The 19,339-nt window shown below is 45.1% G+C and overlaps 1 protein-coding gene across 1 annotated transcript in view; it reads left to right on the top strand.

Annotated features, from left to right (window-relative positions):
* Positions 1–1,263: 1,263 nt before the first annotated feature.
* The window catches only part of hs3st4 (heparan sulfate (glucosamine) 3-O-sulfotransferase 4), a 248,189-nt gene continuing 230,113 nt past the window's right edge, over positions 1,264–19,339 (top strand). The window contains exon 1 of the mRNA XM_073060892.1: positions 1,264–2,521. Within this exon, the coding sequence (XP_072916993.1) occupies positions 1,992–2,521 (530 nt within the window). The 5' untranslated portion in view covers positions 1,264–1,991. The remainder of the gene's footprint in view (positions 2,522–19,339) is intronic.

Raw genomic sequence — 19,339 nt, 5'->3', positions numbered from 1 at the left:
TGAGGTTGTAACAATGGGTCTCAGTCATAGCCCTGCGGTCCAGAGCACAAATAGGCTCAAAGGTTGTCATCAAAATGATCAAGAGTTCAGTCGGTTTTGGACAGTTGGTAGGAAAAGGGATGGGGATGGTGGCTAAGGAACCAAGATTGTGATGGAGTCTTCCGAATATGTTTGGAGGAAACTCCTGCTCGTCCAGTATCAGGCGTTGGACAAATTCAGCAACAGTTCAGACATGCTAAGGAGTCAGAAGGTAGCGGTGAGCCAAGGTTAGTAACAGAATCACTGTGATACAGTGTGGAAAGAGGCCCTTTGATCCACCAACTGTGAGCTGGTCAAACGACCATTTACGCTGATGCTATTTATTCACCCCGCATCCCCATCAATTTCCCCTGGATTCCATCACCCTATTGGACAATTCACAGCAGCCAAGGAACCAAACAACGCGCTCGTCTCTGGGATGTGGGAGGAAATCAGATCAAATACACACTCATAGGGAAACGCCCAAGTTCGGAATGCAAAGGTCAAGGTGGACCTGTGCAAGGTCACTGGCACTGTGAGGCAGTGTTTCTACCAGCTGTACCACTGTCACCAGTGAATGTGTTTCCAGCTGCTGACTGGGCAGCCGAGTAAAAGTACTTTGAGGGGCATCGGGCAGAAAGGAGGAGGAACTCAGCAGGTCAAGCAGCATCTATGGAGAGGAATAAACAGTTGGCAGTTTGGGCTGAAATCCTTCATGAGGATTAGAAAGGAAGGGGGAAGAAGCCAGAATAAGAAGCCTGGAGAGGTAATAGCTAGAAAGTGATAGGTAAAGTCGGGTGAGGGGGAAGGTAGGTATTACTCTGGATTTCCAGCATCTACAAAATCTGCTGTTTATGATTTGCAATGGGACAGTTGTCAATACTGTTACTGGCCAGTGGTGGGGATTCTCTGACTGTGACTGAAAACTGCAGGGAATTAGGAATATTCCCAACAACTGCAGGTGGAAAACACAGGAATTAGATATGGAAATGGGGAAACTGTTAGTAGATGCGGTCAGAGAGAGGAGGGAGGGGCAGAAGAGGATTAGTAGGATGGTGTAGGTAAGGAGAGAGGAAAGTGGTGGAGGGGCAGGGGTAACAGTGGAAAGTGAGGAGTAGAGGGCAGGGATGGGCTAGAGTGGAGGTGGGTGGAGTGGTGGAAGGGTAGGAAACATCTGAGGATGGGGAGCGAAGAGGAATGAGAGAGCAAGTGAGAGTGGGAGGGGAAGGATGGAGAGGGGCTAGGAGAGGGACAGGCTGTAGAGAGGAAAGGGACGGAGAGTAGGGTGCGGAGGCTGGGAGGGAGAAAGCGGAGACGGAAGGATAGAGAAGGGGGCGACGGAGAAAAGCGCAGAGAGGAGGGTGGTGAGGAAGAGCAGAGAAAGGGAGATTAGGAATGAGGAACGAAGGTTGGAAGAGCTGGCGAGTGGAGAGTGAGGGGCGGAGTGGAGATGGGAGGAGAGGAGGAGGAGGAGGTGGAGAGAGGAGGAGATGAGAGGCAGGGGCCAGCGCTCAGGACCAGCTGCCCCGCACATCGTGGAGACGCGGCGCTGCCGGCAGCGGCTCGCACCTGCACTGCTCGCTGCCGACTGGCGGATCGCTCAGCCGGATCCCCGGGGCAGATGCTCCGCGCCGTGTCGGGGAGCGGCAGTCGGCGGGCTCTCTGACCATGAAGTGGAGCTGCTTCCCGTGCTGAGGCTGCGGATGGACTCTACTGGAACCAGGAGGATCCAAACTGCAATTTGTAAGAACAAAAATCCGTAATAATCCGGGGGAAAGAGCGGAAAAATAAGAGGGGGAAGCAAGGCAGGAGCCGCGTTCGGACTGGAATAGCATGTGCCTTGGACTGAAATAAATCAGAGGTCATTTCGTTCCATCAGAATTAGATGGGGACAGTTTGTTGCAACGGCTCATGCTATACTTGGAGTGAGAAGATGTCTCTCAACTGTTATCGGAGCAGCATTGCTGACAGAAATGGCTTTCTGGTCCAGTGCAACAGTCCCGCCATATAAAGTATCACAGCGGGTGCTCTTTGCCTTCACACTCACTCTCTCCCTCACCTATGTGTGCTACACTTTGATGAGTTGCTACACCTCCATCCGGTTCCCATTGCACGACACCGGCTACCTGTCCCAGTCCCGGGCCGAGCAGAGGGCGGAGGAGGCGGCCGAGGAGAGAGCGACCTCCCCACGGCTCCGGGTCAGGGTGGAGACGGTCAGTTCGGCCGGGCCGCCGGCAGAGGCTGCAGGCAGCACGGGCGGCTGGAGAGCCGCCAGCCCACCTCAGCTGTCCACGGTGCAGAACTGGCTGGAGAGGGACGTCCAGGAGTCGAGTACCCCTGACTTTGGCGTGCAACGCCTTCCTCAGGCCATCATCATTGGCGTGAAGAAAGGAGGGACGAGGGCGCTGCTGGAGGCGATCCGAGTGCACCCGGACGTCAGGGCAGTCGGGGTCGAGCCCCACTTCTTCGACAGGCACTACGACAAGGGGCTGGAATGGTACAGGTAAGGTACAAACTGCCTGAGAGAGTCGGACACCCCGCCACAGACCCGTGCGGCTGCGCCGGCGCCCAACGAGTTAAAATGTTTTGGCTCCGCACAGTTGATTTATAATCCGCCAGCTCAAAGCTTGGAGCTTAATTCGAGCGCGCCCATGCTGCATCTAATGCATACGAGGAGAAATGCAACATGTATGGTGGCAAAAATGTGTTCCGCTGCCTTCCTCAATCCGCGCCGCACTTGATACAATGTGCTTCCCTCCCCCGCGTGCGCTGGTTCGGGCTATCCGCATTCCTCTGGGGTGACACACACACAACTCCTGGAGGGTGCGAACTCGCCTGGGTTTCTCCTCCGCATTCCGGGGCAATGGGCAGAGTGACTGAGAACAGCCGCCCCCCTCCCTCCCTCCCTCCCTCACAGCCCTCAAATGCTCCCCGCTCAGTTGCGAGAGATGGAAGCGGCTGCGAAAGAGAGATGGGTTAAGAACGATCGTTGTTGGGCGTACAGCTGCTGGGGTGGACTGTAAGACCAATGAGTATATTTGTGCGCATTTCTCCGCCCGAGAAGGACTTGGGGCAAAGCACCGAGGCAGCTTACCCCCCATTATAGGGCAAAAGTGAACCAGGGCTGCGGGAGGGAGGTACCGTACGCGCCAGCTTTCACGGACAGGAAGGTGCATTTTATTCTGGGTAGAATGCTCGCATTATCCTGCTGAAATCAGAGTGCACGGTGTGATCTCTGTATCATGATGTATAACCGGCTATGTATGTGTGACTTGTCAAAGTGAGGATCCCACGGTAAACGACTTCTGTGCCTCTGTAACTGGAGAATCCACCCGGGACTTTTGAACTGTGCTGGCAGTGATGTGGAGTCTCCGTGTAGACCGGGAGAGTCGGTAACCACGGGAGAAACTGGCAAAATAATTCAAAGAAAAAGCAAGCCTATCTTTTCCCGGCAAGTTGTGACCCGGGAGGGCAGCAGAATCGGTGGGAACTTTTCAAAGGGATTTGGATGGACAGTCGAAAAAAATGTAGAGAGGGACAAGTCTGGGAGTGTGGGCTAACTGAATTTTCTTTCATTCGGTAGAGATTCAGTAACAAAATCGTTACTGTACGTCGCTGAAGTAAAGAGTGAATTCGCTACGTAGAAGCGGGGATGTAGACATAATCAGCCCTCACCACGAACGAGACCGTCAGTGTCTTGTTCCTACTTTCTCCCCGTATCCGTCGATTTCTGTGACATATCCGACTGTTTCAGAATATTTAACAATTTGTCCTCAGTTTCCCGTGCGGTAGGGAATTCCACACGCTCACTTCTCTTTGGCTGGAGAAATCTCCCATTAGTTCTGGACTTCCTCATCATTGGGAATTTCCCTTCACATCCCGACTATCCAGTGCCGACGGGATTTTATAAGGTTTAATGAACTCCCGTCTCCTTATTGGCGTTAGCGAATATATGACCAATCTTTCTCTAGCAAAACAAAAAGATAATATGAGCTGTTGGAGAAACTTGGGTCGGAGGCAGCATCTGTTGAGGAAAATGGACCCTCAACATTTTGGGGCAAAACAGTCTTGCCAAGCCAGAGATTAGTCTGATGAAACTTCACTGTATTCCCTCCATATCAAAGACATTCTCCCTCAGATAAGAACAGCAGAACTGCACACTGTAGGGAGGGTGTGATGTTGTTCAGTCCCTGCACAATTTCAATGAGACATCCCACCTCCTGTACTTAAATCATCTCACTATCTGCATGTCTGCCTTCCGCGACTACGGACCGCATTCACCCGGGTCTCATTGCACCTTTCCCTTTCCAAAACTATTGGCGTTCAGGTAATATTCTGTCACCCTGTTTTTGTTTGCCATCAGAGCAGATAACTTCACATTTATACTGCACCTGCCCTACATTTACCCACTCACTCAACTGTCTAAATCACACTGGAGCCTCTCTGCGTATTGCTCACAGCCCACACTCCCTTCCAGCTTCCTGTTACTTGCACACTTGGAGATAATTCCCTAATCTTGGGAATACACAACAGATCAGACAGGAGAGAGGGATGGATATGGTACAGAATCAATAAATATTTCAGGTCAATGAAAGGAATGGTTTCCTAACCAGTGTTCCTATATAACCTCTACAATATGACTCCATTCCTCTCAGCTTGTATATTGTGCACCCTGATGTCTGTATCCTGAAAGACTCTGGTCTGTGTCTAAGCTCTTGAAAGCTTCAATTGTATGGGTGAAGCTGCACCCACTGGCCCATTCGAGGATGTGCCTTCACTAAATCCCAACCTGCACCCCTCCTGTGGTCTCTCATCCTGAGGACCACTCATATCTCAGGGGCTCAACCCAGCAGCTGTAGCAGTCTGTAGGACAGGATAGTCCTCACTGGAGACAGCAGAGACAGAGAAAAACAGGAAGAAAGAGAGGGAAAATGTGAAAGAGTGAGATGATAAAATTCCCTTTATTTCCACACAATTCCTCAGCCTGCCTCTGTAATCTTCCGCAGCTCCCAACCCACAGGGATCTTGGTGGTTCTCCAATTCTGACTCTTACACAATCTGTACGTCCACATTCCACCTGCTGGGCAGGAGGATGTGTATACAGTTGGAAGCCCCTGATGTTTTTGAATCTTTCTCTAAACATCTCTACTTTCCTTTGTTCCTTTATGATGAGCCCCAGCTTCTTGACTAGGTCTCTGGTCAACTGTCCTTGCGTTCAGTATGGTAGTGTCAGTATTTGATTCATCTCCTGTGAAACTCTTCCAAATGTTACATAAATGTGCTCATTGTTGTGTTTGAGGGGACACGTTATTACAGTCTGACCTTTAATGTAGACAGATCGCTCCTCCCTCCCCTCTTCAGTGGTATTAGCTTCTCACTGACCCTTTGACTGACTGTGACTTTATTCCAGTGTTCAGAAGCTACAGCCTAGTGAAACAAGACTTGCCGGTCATATTGGGAACCTGTAGTCTCGTATTGCAGTGAGCTGTTACTGACAGAATGGTGATTCTGTTAATTTATTGTCCTTGAAATCGAATGGATGCAGCATGAGCCATGAGCTGTTTTTAACTGGGAAGTCCACAATGAGCACAAACAAAAAAATGTAACACACTTATTGAACAAAAAGCCACACATTACTGTGGTATCTCAAGCTCAGCTGTTGAGTCACCGCATGTGTAGTATTACAGGGAGATCAAGAGGAGAGAATATTTTGGAAGTAACTCTCTCCATGCCGTGCATTGCTCAAGTGTTAAGTCTGGTTGGTTTGTTGTCTGAGTTGTATGAATGGGACAGAATGGAATTGACATATTTGGCTGGAAGCACTGGGAAGATGCACAGGGAGAGACAGAATTTTATGGTCCTCCCTCGTTATTTTATGTTTCATTATTTATCTCAGTTCGGAGAGTCCGATGGTTGTTACTTAAATACAGCCTGCAGCCCTGAAGAAATAGAAAGAGCTCACCTGACCCCCTCAAACCTGATCTAGCCTAGTTTTTGATATTTCAACTATCTCCACTGTGAATATGCTCACACAATCTGGCCTTCTCCACCCCTCAGGAGCAGAGAATTCCGAAGATTTGCTACCCTCAGAGGGGAAAAATTTCCAAGCATCATAGTTTCTCCTGACTGGCCCCTTGTGTTGAATTGTGGTCCTCTCATTGGTGAGTCTCCCACCAGCTGGCTTCCATAGTGAAGATCCAAGTTGTAGGTGACGATGAAGGTTCAATCGTTTAAATGTTAAATCTGTTTTGATCCTTCTCTGATGATAAGGTTGGATCCAACACTTCAAGTCTTTGTAGCTGTAATTTTGCACCTGTCACTATTCTGATTAAACTAGCTTCGACTGGTTTGTATGTGAGCATCAAGTGGTCAGGGTTAGTGATAGAACTTTGAACTGTAGGCAACAGTCACCAGCAGCTGAGACACTGACAGTGTGAGTGAGGGGTTATCCAAGGATGACAGTTCATTCTGGCTGTCTACTTCTCCATATTTTCCTGATTTACATTTCCTGCACTCTTTGCTCCTATAGTTTCAATAATTTGTTGCTTTATTCAAATTAAAGATCTCTTTTCATATTTTCTTACATCATAGAGGGGGGGCTGAACTTTGGCTGACTGCATCAATGCCAGTTTTCAGAGTAATCTTATCACTCACAATCTGCTTCTTATTCCCTCCCACATGTCCATCAACTCCAGCCTGAGTCTCCAAACACCTACTTACTCCAGGGGCAATTTATCTGCCAGCTTGCACACCTTTAGAATGTAGAATGGAATAGAAACATCCTGAGGAAACCTATGCAACGTCAGAGTATTGGAGGGTTGGGTTACTACTTGCGGGCGTGAGGTCCTGGATCTCACAATTCACCATGTCACCTCCCTTGTACTTTATTATCTGCCTGCACTACATTCTTTTCCTGCAACTGTAACTCTTCTGCTATTGCTTTCTATTGTACTACCTCGATGCACCAACATAATGAAATGTACTGTAAGGATGGCATGTGATGATAACCAATTTGCCAATTTACAACACGTACTGAAGAGTTTGTTAATATCAGGATTGAACATGGGTCAGTAGAGTTGTGAGGTGGCAGCAATACTTGCTGAGCCACTGAGCTATGGCCTTCTGTAACCATGGAGATGGGCTATTCCAACGTCCACAGCAGGGTCAAAATCCCTCTTAGTTCTCTGATTTCAATAACTATGGTTCACTATGTTTCTATATGCTGGTAGAGTTACATCTGTGTAGACCCTTGGAGAGAATACGGATAATTGTTAGCAAAAGAGGTGGGTAACAAATCAATGTAGGGAGATATGGTGAACCATGTGCAGATGGGAGTGCTCCAAGGATGGGTGGCAGTGGGGGGTGTGAGAACCAGCAAAAGGATGAATCGGAATAGTTCCACGAGTTTTGGGTGCAACTTAGCAAAGCTGTAGAGAGGAGTGAGGATCTTCGGGAGTTGGCATTTGGAGCTGAGGTAACGTGTGGAGGGAACCGGCCACAGATACAACCAAGAGCTCAGGAGAGATGGGAAAGAATGCAGGAAATGTTAGGCTGCTGGCTGGGCAAGGGATACACTGGCCTGTTAAAAGGCTGCCTGCCTTCCTATTTTCATTCTAACACTGTGCTTCTGTTCTTTGAAGATTTTTTTTTATTGAATTCAGCCCAAAATGCAGAGAGTTATGTGTAGGATCACCTTTCATTCACATAACTAAAGGTGGCATTCATGCATTGCAGATCTTCCTGCTCTGTGCATTTCCTATTATGTGCTTCACTCCCCATATCCAAAAGTCACACAATAATCCAGCAGCATTTACTCATTTACATTCAGAAATTCAGACAACAGTGAATCACTTCCAAAGCTTATGTATTCATGGAGTGAAATTCACTCAACCTGGCACTCCGGGCTAGAAATGGGTCAGGTGAGAGCTACTTCACTGCAGTGCCGACTATTCAACCCAGGAATCTTTTGGTCTCACCTCCACCCTGAGATTTGGTGCTAGATGACAGGCCATGACAAACATTTGTTTTATAGTTTGCAAGACTTTAAAAAAAACAGTCCTCATTAGGGAAGACTGCTGATTTTTGCTATGCAGATAAAACAATACTTAGCACAATTCTACTGACATTAACCCAGCTTTCTGATGTTGCCACCAGGTAATTCTTCTCTCCAGTACTCCATGTAAAGCTCTGCTGATGTGCATTCAGCAAGCAACTCACACCCTCAGTTAGTGAGCCCACTCTCCAGTGCCCTGTGTTGCTGATTTTAGCTGCACAGATACTAATTCAATAATTCACTTCTAGAGTTAGTTCCTCACTCTCGATATCCTCGTAGTCGTTATCATAGAGTCACACAGCAAGGAAGCAGAGCCTTCAGACCACTATGTCCGTGCCAAGCATTATGCTTATCAATAGTTATTCCATTAATATGCATTCGGTCCATGCTCATCTCAGCCGTGGCAATACAAATGCTCGTCTGGATGCTTCTCAAATGTTACGAGTCCCCACCTCCACCACGTTCACAGGCAGTCCATTTCCAGATATCAGTCGGCACTCTCTGTGTGGATCAGTTCTACCTCAGATACCCTTTAAGCCTCCTCACCTTATCTCTGCCCACTTCTATTATACAGCCCTGCCATGGGAAAAGCGATTCTTACTATGTATCTAAATTATCTCCATCATTTTGTAACCCTTTCTCAGATTATCGCCCAGTCGCCTCCACTCCAGCAGAAACAAGTGCACTGTAATGACTCTGTTAGTTCAGGATCTTGGTAAACCCACCACTCCATATGTTAGCGACAAGCCACAAGTTGCTACCTCACTTTTCTGCTTGTGACTTTACTTGCTTAAAGAGCCTCTTTGTGTCCAGGAAGTATTGACATTTCTGTGTCCTTGGGATATTGGAAGTCTATGTTTGTCCGCCGCACTTGGAGTGTCAGTTTGCAAGTCCCACTTTGGAGTTTGATTGCACCTGTGGCATGATCCGCCTCTTGAATTGTTGTCTTTCTGATGTAGGTATTTCCTGCGTTGCATGGATATGTTTAGACATAAGAACATCAGGAATAGGGGCAGGTTGCAGGGTCTATTGGCCGTTGAGCCTGCTCTGCCATTCAATGTGTTCATGGCTGACCTGCCATAATCTTACTGAATGGCAGACCTAATTGTCAACTTCCAGTTATCTATGTGGGTGATGATCTCCGAATCATTGGTTTGCCCATAAGACACAGGTATTCTAATGAACATTGCTCTATTACCTCTGTTTCTCATCTTCCTCCACTAATATTAAATTTTCTACCATTAAATATAATCAAAACTGCATGCAAGTGTAATTCCATAAGGCCATAAGACATTGGAGCAGAATTAGGCCATTTGGCTTACTGAGTCTATTCCACCATTCAATTGTGGCTGAATTATTTTCCCTGACAACCCCATTCTCCTGCTTTCTCCGACAACATTTGATGCCCTTATTAATCAAGAACCTATCAACCTCCACTCTAAATATACCCAGTTACTTGGACTCCACTGCCATCTGTGGAAATGAATTCCACAGAGTCACCACCATCTTGACTAAACAAATTCCTCCTCATCCCTGTTCTAAAGGGACATCCTAAGGGTCTGCTCACTGGCACCAGACTCTTTCACTATTGGAAATATTCCCACTCAATCTAGGCTTTTCAATATTCAGTAGGTTTCAATGAGATCCTCTCTCTGGATCCTCTCCAGTGCTAGCACATTATTTCTTAGATATAGGACCCTAAGCTGCTCATAATACTCAAATGCTGTCTGACCAATGCCTTATAAAGCCACAGCTTTACACCCTTGATTCTATATTCTAGACCTCTTTAAATGAACAGTTGTCTTCCTTACTACCGACTTAACCTACAAGTTAATCTTCGTGAAATCCTGCCGTAGTTCTCCCAAGTCCCTTTGGACCTCCAATTTCTGAATTCCCTTGCCATTTAGAAAATAATTTGTGCCTTTATTCCTTCTACCAAAGTACACTATATTCCATCTGCCACTTTTTTTGTTTGTTCTCCTAATCTGTCCAAGTCCTTCTACAGACTCCCTGCTTCCTCAACACTACCTGCTCCTTCATCTGCAATCTTGGCCACAATACCATCAATTCTGTCATCTAGAACATTCACACAACGTGAAAAGTAACAAATTCAGCACTGACTCCTGCAGAACATCGCCAGTCACCAGCACAAACAAGAGAATTTGCAGAAGCTGGAAATCCAAGCAACCCATACTAGCAACACCAGTCACCAGCACAAACGAGAGAATTTGCAGAAGCTGGAAATCCAAGCAACCCATACTAGCAACACCAGTCACCAGCACAAACGAGAGAATTTGCAGAAGCTGGAAATCCAAGCAACCCATACTAGCAACACCAGTCACCAGCAGCCAACCTGAAAAGGCCCTCTTTATTTTCACTCTTTGCTTTCTACCTGTCATTCAACCTTCAGTCTACATTAGTATATTTCTTGTAATATCACAGACTCTTATTTTGGTTAGCAGCCTCACGAGCAGGATTTCTGAAGCTTGTCAAAGGCCTTCTGAAAATCCAAGTGAACAAAATCCACTGACTTTCCATTGTCTATCCTGCCTGTTATTTCCTCAAGGAATTCCAATGATTTATCAGGTAAGATTTCCCTTAAGGAAACCATGCTGACTTCAGCCTATTTTATCATTTACATCCAAGTACCTTGAAACTTCATCCTTAAGAATGGACTCTAACATCTTCCTAACTATAATTTCCTGTCTGTTGTCTCCCACACTTCTTAAAGAGTGGAGTAACATTTACAATTATCTGTTCCTCCGGAACCATTCCAAAATCATGAGATTTTTGAAAGATCACTATTAATGCCTTCATAATCTCTTCAGCTACCTCTTTCAGAACCCTGGAGTGTAATCCATCTGGTTTAGGTGACTTGTCTATTTTCAGCCTATTCAACCTCCTTAGTAATACAGGTTGAGTGCCCTATCTGAAATTGCAAAATCCAAAAACCTACGAAATCCAGAATTTTTTTGAGCACTGACATGATATCACAATCGGAAAATCCCACAAGGTGCTAGGTAGGTTCTTTGGCAGTGTGCAGATCTCTGCACACCACAAAGGGTTCTGAGAACTGACCTCACATATCTAATGAGCAGAAGTTAATGAAAAATAGAAAAACACTGCACAAAGCGAAAAATGAAGATCTCGATCGTGTATCATCAGCATCAGAGTGAACATATGCTGCTTAACGGTATGCTGATCATGAAACAAGCAGAGATCTATCATGATGAGCTGAAAATTGAAGGTAATTGTGAATATTCAGCAGGCTGGTTGCAGAAATTTAAGAAAAGGAATGGCATTAAATTTTTTCATCATGGCTGATCAAAATCTAACACCAGAATACATCTACAGTGCTGATTGTTTTTATAGCTTACATAAAACCTAAAAAAAGTAAAATACAAATACAGTGTACTGTAACCTTTTAATCAAAACACAGCATCGTAGGTGGAGACTGAAAGCCTGCCATTGTTTGTTGTTGTTCAACAGCTGATTCAGGGATTTTCCCAATACTGCTTTTGTTACCCTGCACACATTAAATTTTTACTACGTTAATGGTATGTAATGATTTTTACTGTTAAGTACATATGTGTGATGAACAACTGTAAGACAAAGACTGCTTACTGGTAGCATATAAATTCGGAGTCGGAAATGAAGGCGATCCCGAACTATCTCATCATATATTCCAAAATCTGAAAAAATCCAAACACCAAAACACTTCCAGCCACAAGCATTTCGGATAAGGCGTACTCAACCTGTAAGATTACATTCACTTCCACCTCCTGACACTCCAGAATTTCTGCCGTGCCTCTGACATTTTCCACAGTGAAGACTGATGCAAAGTACATATTGAGTTCTTCCACTATTTACTTGACCCCCATACTCCTCAAGTGTCATTTTCCTGCAATCTGATGTTACCTCTTGCTTTTCTTTTAGTCTTTATATTTGAAAAATCTTTTGCTGTTCTCTTTTATATTATTGGATAGCTTACCTTCATAATTCATCTTTTCCCTCCTTAAACACAAGAGATCTCCCATGAACCTTGTCCTTTTCTATCTCCATTTGTAATTTGCATCCCACACCCTGGCCACATTTGGAGGCTTGTATATAACTTCCATCAAGGTCTTTTTTACCCTTGCAGTTTCTTAACTCTACGCACAAGGTTTCTACATCTTTTCATCCTATGTCACTTCTTTCTAAGGATTTCATTTCTTTTTTTTACTAACAAAGTCACCACACTCCATCTGCCTATATTGCCTGTCCTTTTGATACGATGTGTACTCTTGGATGCTAAGCTCCCAGCTGTGATCTTCTTTTAACTATGACTCCGTGCTGCCTACAATGTCAAGCCTGCCAGTTTCTAACTGCATCTACCTTATTACATAAACCACGTGCATTCAAATGCAACACCTTCAGTCTTGTATTCACCACTTTTTCAGATTTGTCTCCATGTTGCCTGAAATTAAATTTTTAAACCCTTTTTAAATATTTGTGCCTTATTCTTTATTCTGGATTCTTCTGTGTACTTGCCTGCACTCTTTTTCCCTTTTACTTTATCCCTAGTTTTTGAAACCTGAATCTTCCCCATTATTTAGTTTAAAGCCCTATCCACAGCTCTAATCACCAGGTCCCTGGTCCCAGTCTGGTTCAGGTGGAGCTTGTCCCACTGGTACGGCTCCCTGCTTCTCCAATACTGGTGCCAGTGTCCCCCAAAGTCATACTCATTTCTTCCACATGAATCTTTGAACTACAGATTTAGATCTCTGATCTTGTTAACCCTGTGCCAGTTTGCACATGGCTCAGGTAGCAATCCAGAGATTATCATCTCTTTGTTTCTGCTTTTTAATTTTGTCCCTAGCTGCTCAAATTCCCTCAGCAGAATCTTATTCTTTGTGCTTCTTACATTGTTGGTACCTGCCGTGCTTAGAGCATGACAGCTAGATCCTTCCCACTCCAAGTTCCTTTGTAAGTCAGGTGAGATGTCCCAGTCCTTGGCACCAGTCAGTCAACACGGTCTTTGGGACCTTCGGTCCTTGCAGAAGAGAATAGTCTATTCCTCTGGTAATACTGTTGCCAAATACAACCACGCCATTCTTCTCTCCTCCCTTTTGAGTGCTCCCTGAACCACAGTGCCATGGTTCAGTTGCTCATCCTTCCTACAGCTCCCACTCTCATCCTCACAGGGGGCAACAATCTCAGACCTGTTGGGCAAACTCAAGGGTTCAGTCTGCTCCATCCCTACCTCTGTTTCACTTGCAGTCTTGTCCCTGCCACAGACTGAATCTGAAGTGGTTAATCTAATGGGTGTGACTGCCCCGCCTGGGTAAGTTTCCCCCTTCCATAACGCATCCCAGTCTTGAAGCTCAGCACTCTCAGCCAATGGTTGCTGTGGAGGTACTCACTGAGAACTCAATGATGTGCACCAGCTACCAAATTATGCAGCTATGACACATCACCTGATCCTGCATCTCTGTTTGATATAATTTGTTGAAATTTGGTATTGTTTTAGTTAAGCACTACATATAAAAAATCCCTCACTAGTTCTTACCAACTGCCCACCTGTGCCTCCTTGCCTCTTGAACCAATGCCTCAGATCTTAGACTCCTCCACTGCTCCACTTACACAATGGCCACTCTAAAACGGTTTCTGGGACCTCCTCCTCGACCGCTTTTTGCCAAAGCCTATTGAGCCAAAGCCTCGGTTCCCCTCTCTAACTCTGCCCACTACAACATTGGCGGCTCCGCTTAAACCTAATTTCTTTTTATTGGCTGAAGTGAAACTCATGTGAAAAAAACTTACTCTTGTCAGTGGTTCCCATTCTTGCACGCATCTCGCTCCCACTATCCTGAATTGAAATTCACATGGAACGAGAATTGCTGTTTTCAATGGTTTTATTGCTGTGTGATGCATTGTAAAAATGGAAATGTTACATTTAGCCCATCAACATGTGTGAGGGCATCCAGCTAGTCCCATTCACCTGCCCTTACCATCCCCACCCCTCTCATTCCATAGACCTGCAAGCACCTTTGCTCCAACATCTCACAGTAGGGTTGGACTGGACCCAGTTCAGATATGGAATCCTTTTGGATCAATTTGCCACTCAGTCCAAAGGCCAGCTAGGACAGTGGGTAGAGGAAACTGGGGACTAAGGTTCTGGTCTGGGCTGCATGGCCATTGTCCGGCTTTCATCAGCACTTCATGCTGGGTAGGAGGACAGTGACTGAGCACACATCAGACCCTAGCATGGCACAACATGAGCTATTCTCAGATCCAATGTAGATTGTTCTCCCACTTCCTCCTTCCTTACTAAATGCCAGATTCAGGGAAAAAATATAACACTTGCAACAGAGATAGATGGCGGTGTGAAAAATCTCTGAAACCTCCCTTAGCATAACACTCAAAGCCTGATTAAACATTCACCTCATGCCAGATAACACCAACTGATACTGCCACAGATTTTGGCACCTTGAAGACTTCAACCTGTTCTAATTTAAGTCACTCAAACAGCACGCTCGACAATGGGTTTAACCTGTGGCAGCCCAGAATGTAAAAGGGGTCTCTGACAGTCATTATAGTTAACGCTTTCATTTTGAACTTGTCAAGGTGAAGAGTGTTCATACACAGTAATGGAACTCTTCCCGTATCGAGCAACAATAATAACTTCCAGTGATATGGCATCTTTAATGCAGTGCTTCGATTTCAGGGCACTTCTCAAGAATGTCATCTGACAAAGCATTGACTCTGAGCCTCAGAGGGGCAAACGATGAAAGCATTTACTAAAACAGTAGCTGTATAAGAGCTTCTAAATGGACGTGGAGAGGCAGAATGGTTCAGGGAGAGAATTTCAGGGCTTAAGGCCAGGCAGCCACCAGTGGCAGTGCAATTAAATTCAGGGCTGAGCCAAGACTGGAATCAGAGAGCAGATAGCTTTTAATTTTAATCTATTTATGGGAGATGGAAACCATGCCCAAAGCTGGCATTTTATTAACTATCCTTACTGCACCTTCTGTTGAGAGTGTGCTGGTGAATTGTCCTCTTAAACGGCTGCAGTCTCATCTAGCACTTGGATCTTGTGACAGTAAAGGAAAGACATTTTACTAACACAAGAGATTCTGCAGATGCTGGAAATCTTGAGGAAAACACACAAATGCTGAGGAACTCAGCAAGTCAGGCAGCATCTATGGAGGGGTATAAACAGTAGCCAAGACCCTTCATCAGGACTGATATTGGGTCTCGGCCTGAAACATTGACCATTTATTCCCCTGCTTAGATGCTGCCTGACTTGTTGGGAGCAGTATATTAGCTGCCTTTAGCCTTGCACGTGATGGAGACTGGGGATTGCAAAGAAATGCGGATGAGGGGTTGGAAAGATGCTGTGCAGGTGGATGTACTACAGCCACGGAGAGGATCGCAGTGCTGGAATTCATTCCGCCAGGTGGGAGTGGGACCCACAACAAGGAAGAGAATTGTAATATCAAAGCATTGCTTGGCTCAACAGAGACCAAGATAAACTTCAAATACAGATGACAGAGTTTGGTCAGTCTCAGATTTATGAAGGAAGGCCACCCAGTATCACATTAGAATACAGTAGTTATTTAAAGATAATTATCGACAGGAATGAGTGTGTGTGCAGCAGCTGGGTTGAGATGAGGGAGTGTCAGGTAAAGTTGTGCAGACAGAAATATGCTCTTGTTGGAAAACAAACTCAGAGTTAAAAGTGATCTCAAAGTGCCCTTTGGCAACATCAAGGGACAGGCTGGATAGACTCTCATCAAACTGCTTGGACAAGTGGAGCAAGAGGTAGTTATGGGTATGGCTACCTTCTCTTCAGTGACCTTTCAACTGTCCCTCAAGCCAGGCACAGAACAGAGAGTAACAAATTGCAAATTCTGGATGTGCGAAGAAAACTCTCAGCAAGTCATGCAGCATCTGGGAAGATAAAAGAATTTATGTCTCAGGTTAATTAACTTTATCCGGATGGTCAATTGAACTGAAATGTTAACTCTACTTCTCTCTTCTCAGATGCTATCTGACCTACTGAGTGTTTCCATGATTTGATTTTTTTAAATATTTCAAATACAGCATGGACTAGATACAAAGTTAAACCCCCTTCTGTGCCATCAGACAGTCTGAGGACTGGTGCAGTACAGTTAAATACAGAGTAATGCTCTTCTGTCATATCCTCCGATATGACACAAGAGGGTCAACATAATCCTCCATTTTCTCTCATATCCAATATACATACCTACTTTATTAGAGTACCCACATTGATATCGTTTCATAATGTACCCAAATTATTCTTGTGCTCTTGTGAGGCTGATTTAGACACATTTTACTAATTAAATCTCACACCACATGTTCATTAAATATATCCTTTAATACCAATTAGTCCTGTGGTGAGGCAGAGTTTATCTCCATGGCAGTGTTCTGTAGGAACAGTACACAGACAACCATAGTCTTCATCCCGAACCCTTTTTCCTTTGACTCCATCGGCCAGCCGAGAGGGAGATGTCCATCCCCTCTCTCTATGCTGGATTTGGAAGCGGAATTCAGGGGTGAGAGGATGTGATCTAGCCAGTGGAACCACCCACATTCCTTAGCTCCCATTTGCAGTCACAGCAGGATACAAATTGCAATAAATTGACACAATAGATTTCACACCGACTTTACTTCGGAATCACAAAGATATTTCACCATCATCACAAATTAGCAACTAATTGTTTTTCATAAATCTGTGTGGGTGTTTGTGAAAATTGTTCCTGCATGAGTGTCTAAAATTAGTTAAATCATTTTAAGAACGCTTTTATAAAAAAAATCCAAACTCCTTAATTAAATTCCAGCCTGTAATTCACTCATAGCTATTTGTTATTCTATATATACACCTCATATGAACTCTTCAATTCCCAGCATGTAACTTACTCTATATATAAACCCCTCCAAAGCCCCTCATTAAATTCCAGCCTGTAACACATTCCTGCTATACTGCCTGCCATTCTTTAACCTGCACCTCCTAGTTTAGATTGCAGCCTGCAACTCATTCCCAGTATGCTTCTCTGCACATCAGACCATCACAAACCGTTTGATCTGGGACTCCTTCTCACTCAGTGGGCTGACACATGGCACACACCTACATGAGTCTCCCGTAGCTCGGATTCAACTCCAGCCTGGACCTTCCAACTGTGCTGCACTTCTTTCGTTTGGCACTGAAATGTCAGCCATGATGACACACTGAACCCACAGATTCAGCTTCAGGAGAGTGCTTTGACTGCTCCGAGATTTTGTTGCAAGATAGGCAAAAAAGATGTACAGTATTGTGGCTTCTGCTCTGCAGATTGGTAGGCTAGTTGACCACTGTCAATTGTTCCTAGTTTGCAGGTAAGTGGTATTTTGGGAACATGTGGATCACTTCCCCAGCCTGTTACATGTCCCACCATCTCCCTTTCTTCCTTCCAGATCCAATGTACTTGTGAACATTAGTCCTATTTCTATCCTAGCCGTCATTGAAATGAAGAATTCCTTAGCCTCTCGCCCATGTGGGTGGAAAGGTTTCCCTCACCTTCTGTTCTAATTGACTTCCTTCATCCAATGATATCTCACCCAACACAGCAGTAATTGATTATCTACCCTTTCCAATTAATCGTTTAATTAAATATTTCTGGTATATCAGTTTCTTTTCATCTTCACAATTCTATTAGAAGACACCAGCCTATAAATCATGTCCTTCCTCATGGGGGAAGCAGCTGAATGTACATAGCATTGTTTGAGCTACCTCAAGGTCATTCCCATTGTGTGAGTCTGGATACTTCAAGCATAGCCTCACTAAGGGTCAATGTACTCCACGTTCATTACAGTTTGATGTTACATTCACTCCTGTACTAATCTGAGACGCTGCTGTTTCAACCCTCCATCCCATATTCTTCTGCCCTTCCTCATTGGGAGCCAACACCTTCCTGATGACAAGTTAGTGAAAGGGCAGGGAATAAACTACTGGTGGCTTTTGCCCCAATGGTACACACTGAGATGAGTCCAAATCTTCTAAAGAGTATTTAATTTAAAGCAGCTAAAGAACATTGTTAACATAAGAAATCTGTTACCAAAGCTCATTAATTAGTTTAACTCGTGTTGTAGCCATGGAACTAACACAATGGGGATAAGTGCTGAGATTTTCAGGAGTAGTAGGTGCTTGCTTTAATCCTGTTTGAAAATCAATATAATAGCCCAGCACTCGCAACGTGCTGTTTCTGTCCAGCTAGCATGCTATACCGAAGAATTCCTGCTTTCAAGAAGAACTTACAATAAAGTTTGGAAGGACCAGCGGACCCAGCAAGAACGAGGCCATTGTACATCTAACCCAGGTGTTTGAAATGGGGGGGTGGGGGAGGAAGAACTGATTGAGTGGGAATTGGGAGATGGCGGGCTTTTCAAGGGTTTAAAGGCTGTAGAGGATGCAGCAAAGTCCAGACATGAGGGGAGGTGTTCCAGAGCAGCAGTCTGATAGAGATGGCAGAGCAAGGGCTGGCTTGGTGAACTTGCAGCTTGTCCACACACATCTCCTCAGTGCCCTGGCATGTCCCGAGGTGTAAACAGTACAATGTAAAGACAGAACTTTCCTTCCGTTCACGACATAGGGCATATGATATTATAATGTGACAGATGCATTTTAATAAAAAGACAATTATGAATTAGTATATAAAGGGAATGAGCTGTCAAACTAAATTATCTTTTTCTTGAGCCCCCCCTTCTCCAAATAATCTTCTAAATTGATCTGAGAGTGCTTGAGGTTAATACTGCATCAGAAATGACTAATAAATCAGCATTGCTGGTCACCTGGCAGTGCAGCATTCCAGCCATAATTACCCATAGTAGGGCTTTCTCTGAGTACTGCCCCCTCCCGATGATGAGGCATTCCCTCAGTACTGTCCCTCTGACAGTGAGACACTCCCTCAGTACTGTCCCTCTGACAGTGTGACAATTCCTCAGTACTGTCCCTCTGACAATGTGACACTCCCTCAGTTCTGTCCCTCTGACAGTGTGACACTCCCTCAGAACTGTCCCTCTGACGGTGCAACACTCCCTCAGTACTGTCCCTCTGACAGTGTGACACTCCCTCAGTACTGTCCCTCTGACAGTGTGACACTCCCTCAGTTCTGTCCCTCTGACAGTGTGACAATCCCTCAGTATAGTCCCTCTGAAGGTGTGATACTCCCTCAGTACCGGCCCTCGGACAGTGTGACACTCCCCCAGTACTGTCCCTCTGACAGTGTGACA

Source organism: Hemitrygon akajei, chromosome 11, assembly GCF_048418815.1.
Source record: "Hemitrygon akajei chromosome 11, sHemAka1.3, whole genome shotgun sequence".
Taxonomy (NCBI): domain Eukaryota; kingdom Metazoa; phylum Chordata; class Chondrichthyes; order Myliobatiformes; family Dasyatidae; genus Hemitrygon; species Hemitrygon akajei.
Note: the sequence above shows the minus strand (reverse complement) of the source record. Positions and strands in the feature narration are given on the sequence as shown.